Below are 3,361 nucleotides of genomic sequence, written 5' to 3' on the forward strand. Positions count from 1 at the left end.
TTTTTCTTTAATTTTATTTTTATGTTTTAATTTATTTTTCTCAACCTTTATTTTTTTTTCTTTTTTTTCTCAAAAATTATCTATTTCTTCATTTTTTTTAAAATTCATTTGTCTCAACCTTTATTTTTCTTTTAGTTTTGGTTTTTATCATTTCTCTTCCCCCATTTTTCTCAAATTTTATTTTTATTTTTTTCTCTCATTTATCATTCAAAAAAATGGCTAGGGAACACTTTTGAAGGTGTGAGGGTTGTCAACATTCTCTTTATCTCTCTCAGTTCTTTTCTAATGTTCACCCCTAATGCTTTTTTTAATGTCACTTTGTCAGATCGGTAGACTTCGATGCCAACGAAGGCATAGACTCATCGGAAGTAGGTCAGGTATACTCTTTTCTCCCTCTTTTTCTCTTCCCCACTAGTTACCTCTCCCCACAGCTCTCCTTATCATCTTCCCTCTCCATTGCTATCTTCTATCTCGTCTCGTCACTGTGAGACTAGGGTTACCATCGGCGATGGTGTAGGTGTCAAACAGGTGCTACGATGTACTCCGGCATTCAGATCTCGAAAATACACAAAAGACGCACCGACGATACTCCGACGACACTCCGATGAAACTCCATCAACACTCCGTCGACACCCCGAAGACACACCAATGACCTTTTTTTCAGGCAAATTTATTCGACGACCAGTTTTTCGACTTCAAAAGTACCAGAAACAACAAAACACAGGACTACCGGTGACATCTAAACTTTTCTTTTTCAATCTCTACATACAGTTTTGATTTCTTTATACTATACTTTTTCAATCACTACTTACAGTTTTTGGTTTCTTTATACTATTCTGCTTCTATTTTTTTCCCGTTTATTATCCCTTTTTTGTTTCTTATTTTCCAATTCCCTGTGGTTTAGTTGGTACTGGTGACATTGCTTAGTGGAGAGTTTTTTAGTGTTTGTTCTACCGGCCTGGACAGTTAGTGTAATTTTTGCGAGCTTCCCCTTACTATTTTCGTCCAGTTGCTTTGTTTATCTGTGCATTGGTTTGGGGCTTTATTTGGTTTTTGAGTAGTGGATGGAGGAATTGATGGTGGAATAGGGTCATGTCTGAGGGAATTAGGGGTGGGGGTTATTTTAGGAAGTAGTGAGGATGGGAGGATTGGGGTGGGTATGGGGTATAGATTGGGCACTAGGGTGGGTTGGGTGAAGGGTGTGAGAGGTAGGCGAAAGGCGAGAGAGGATAGGTTGAGGGTAGGGTCTTGGAATATTAGGACCCTTCAGGGTAAGTCTGTAGAGCTGGTGAAGATTCTTAAGAAGAGAAGGATTAATATTGTGTGTGTTCAGGAGACTAGGTGGGTAGGATCTAAGGCTAGGAATGTAGATGGGTATAAGCTGTGGTACTCTAGGAGTGAGAGGTATCAGAAAGGAGTGGGTATCTTAGTAGATAAGGTGCTTAGAGAGCAGGTGGTACAGGTTAAGAGGGTCATTGATAGGCTGATGAAGATTAAGTTGGTTATGGGGGGTTGTATGGTTCATGTGTATAGTGTGTATGCACCGCAGATGGGCTTGGACAAGAAGGTGAAAGCGAGATTTTGGGAGGATTTGGACGAGGTGATGAGAAGCGTGCCTAGCTCAGAGAAAATTATCATAGTAGGGGACTTCAATGGTCACATTGGGGTCATACTAGGTGGCTATGATGATGTACATGGAGGTTTTGGTTTCGGTGATAGAAATGGCGAGGGAGCTGCTCTTTTAGATTTTGCGAGGGCCTTTAGGCTGGTGGTAGTGAATTTGAGTTTTCTAAAGAAGGATGATCACCTGATTACCTTTCGAAGCGCGATAGCTAATACCCAGATTGACTTTTTGCTCTTAGGAAGGGGGATAAGAGACTTTGTAAGGATTGTAAAGTCATTCTGAGTGAGTATCTTTCAAGCCAACACAGGCTTCTAGTGATGGATTTGTCTATCAAGAAGTGCAAGAAGAGAAGGGTCGTGGTGGGTTGACCTAGAATTAAGTGAGGGGGATTAACACTAGTTAGTGCACAAGAGATAGGAGAAAAGGTGGTGGGAATGGGTGTGTGGGAGAGTAGGGGGACATGGATACTATGTGGGATAGAGCAGCCACTAACATTATGGAGAGTACTAGAGAAGTGTTGGGTGTTTCAAGGGTTTGGGCAGGTCATCACAAGGGGGACTGGTGGTAGAATGAAGAAGTGAAAAAGAAAATAGAAATAAAGAAGGAGACGTATGTAAAGTTGATCGAGAGTAAAAATGAGGAGGAGAAAGGGGTGAATAGGGAGGCTTACAAAGTATCTAGGAAGACGGCTAACTTAGCAGTTACAGCTGGTAAGTCAGCAACGTTTGAGAGCTTATATGCGGGGCTAGATGAGAAAGGCAGGGATAAAAGGTTGTTTAGGCATGCTAGGGTTAGGGACCGAAAGGGTCGCGACCTTGATTAGGTGAAGTGCATTAAGGGAGAGGATGGTAGTGTTTTGGTAGAGGAGGTCCACATTAAGAAGAGATGGCAGGAGTACTTTCATAGACTTTTAAACAAGGAGGGGGACAGAGGCATTGAGTTAGGAGATCTGGAGCACTCGAAGGAGATATGCGATTTTAGTTACTGTAGGCATTTTACGATAGAGAAAGTTAGAGAGGCCATTCGTATGATGTGGAGGGGTAGGGTGATGGGGCCTGATGAGATTTCGATAGATTTTTGGAAATTTGCTGGAGAGGCCGGCTTAAGGTAGCTGACTGTTTTGTTTAATGACATTTTCAAGATTGCGAGAATGCCTGAGGCATGGAGATGGAGTACGATGATTCCGTTATATAAAAATAAGGATGACATTCAAAGTTGCAACAACTATAGGGGTATTAAATTGTTGAGTCACACTATGAAGATTTGGGAGAGAGTGATCGAGCGGAGGTTGAGGAGGGTCATGTCCATTTCATAGAATCAATTTGGATTTATGCCTGGTCTCTCGATGACAGAGGCAATCCATATTATAAGGAGATTAGTAGAGCAGTATAGAGAAAGGAAGAGGGATTTAGACATGGAGTTCATCGACCCGGAAAAGGCGTATGATAAAGTCCTAAGGGAGGTTATTTGGAGATGCTTGCAGGTGAGAGTGGTCCTAGTGGCGTACATCAGAGTTATTAAGGACATGTACGATGGAGGAAAGACCCGGGTAAAGACGGCGGGATGAGACTCAGAGCATTTCCTGATCAAGATCGAGCTACATTAGGGATCGACTCTTAGTTCGATCCTATTTACTTTGGTGATAGACTTGTTGACGTGGAGCATTCAAGATAAGGTGCGTTGTTGTATATTATTTAAGGATGATGTAGTATTGATTGATGAGTCATGAGGGGGTGT

The 3,361-nt window shown here is 41.9% G+C and overlaps 1 protein-coding gene across 1 annotated transcript; it reads left to right on the plus strand.

Annotated features, from left to right (window-relative positions):
• Positions 1-325: 325 nt before the first annotated feature.
• Positions 326-3,107, plus strand: LOC124890346 (craniofacial development protein 2-like; the record flags this gene model as incomplete). Its single annotated transcript, XM_047402199.1, has 4 exons — positions 326-377; positions 1,334-1,768; positions 2,193-2,334; positions 2,977-3,107. Coding segments are annotated over 4 exons (760 nt in total), but the record flags the coding sequence as incomplete, so codon positions are not given.
• Positions 3,108-3,361: the final 254 nt, after the last annotated feature.

This window comes from Capsicum annuum, unplaced genomic scaffold (assembly GCF_002878395.1).
Source record: "Capsicum annuum cultivar UCD-10X-F1 unplaced genomic scaffold, UCD10Xv1.1 ctg16068, whole genome shotgun sequence".
NCBI classification, from domain to species: domain Eukaryota; kingdom Viridiplantae; phylum Streptophyta; class Magnoliopsida; order Solanales; family Solanaceae; genus Capsicum; species Capsicum annuum.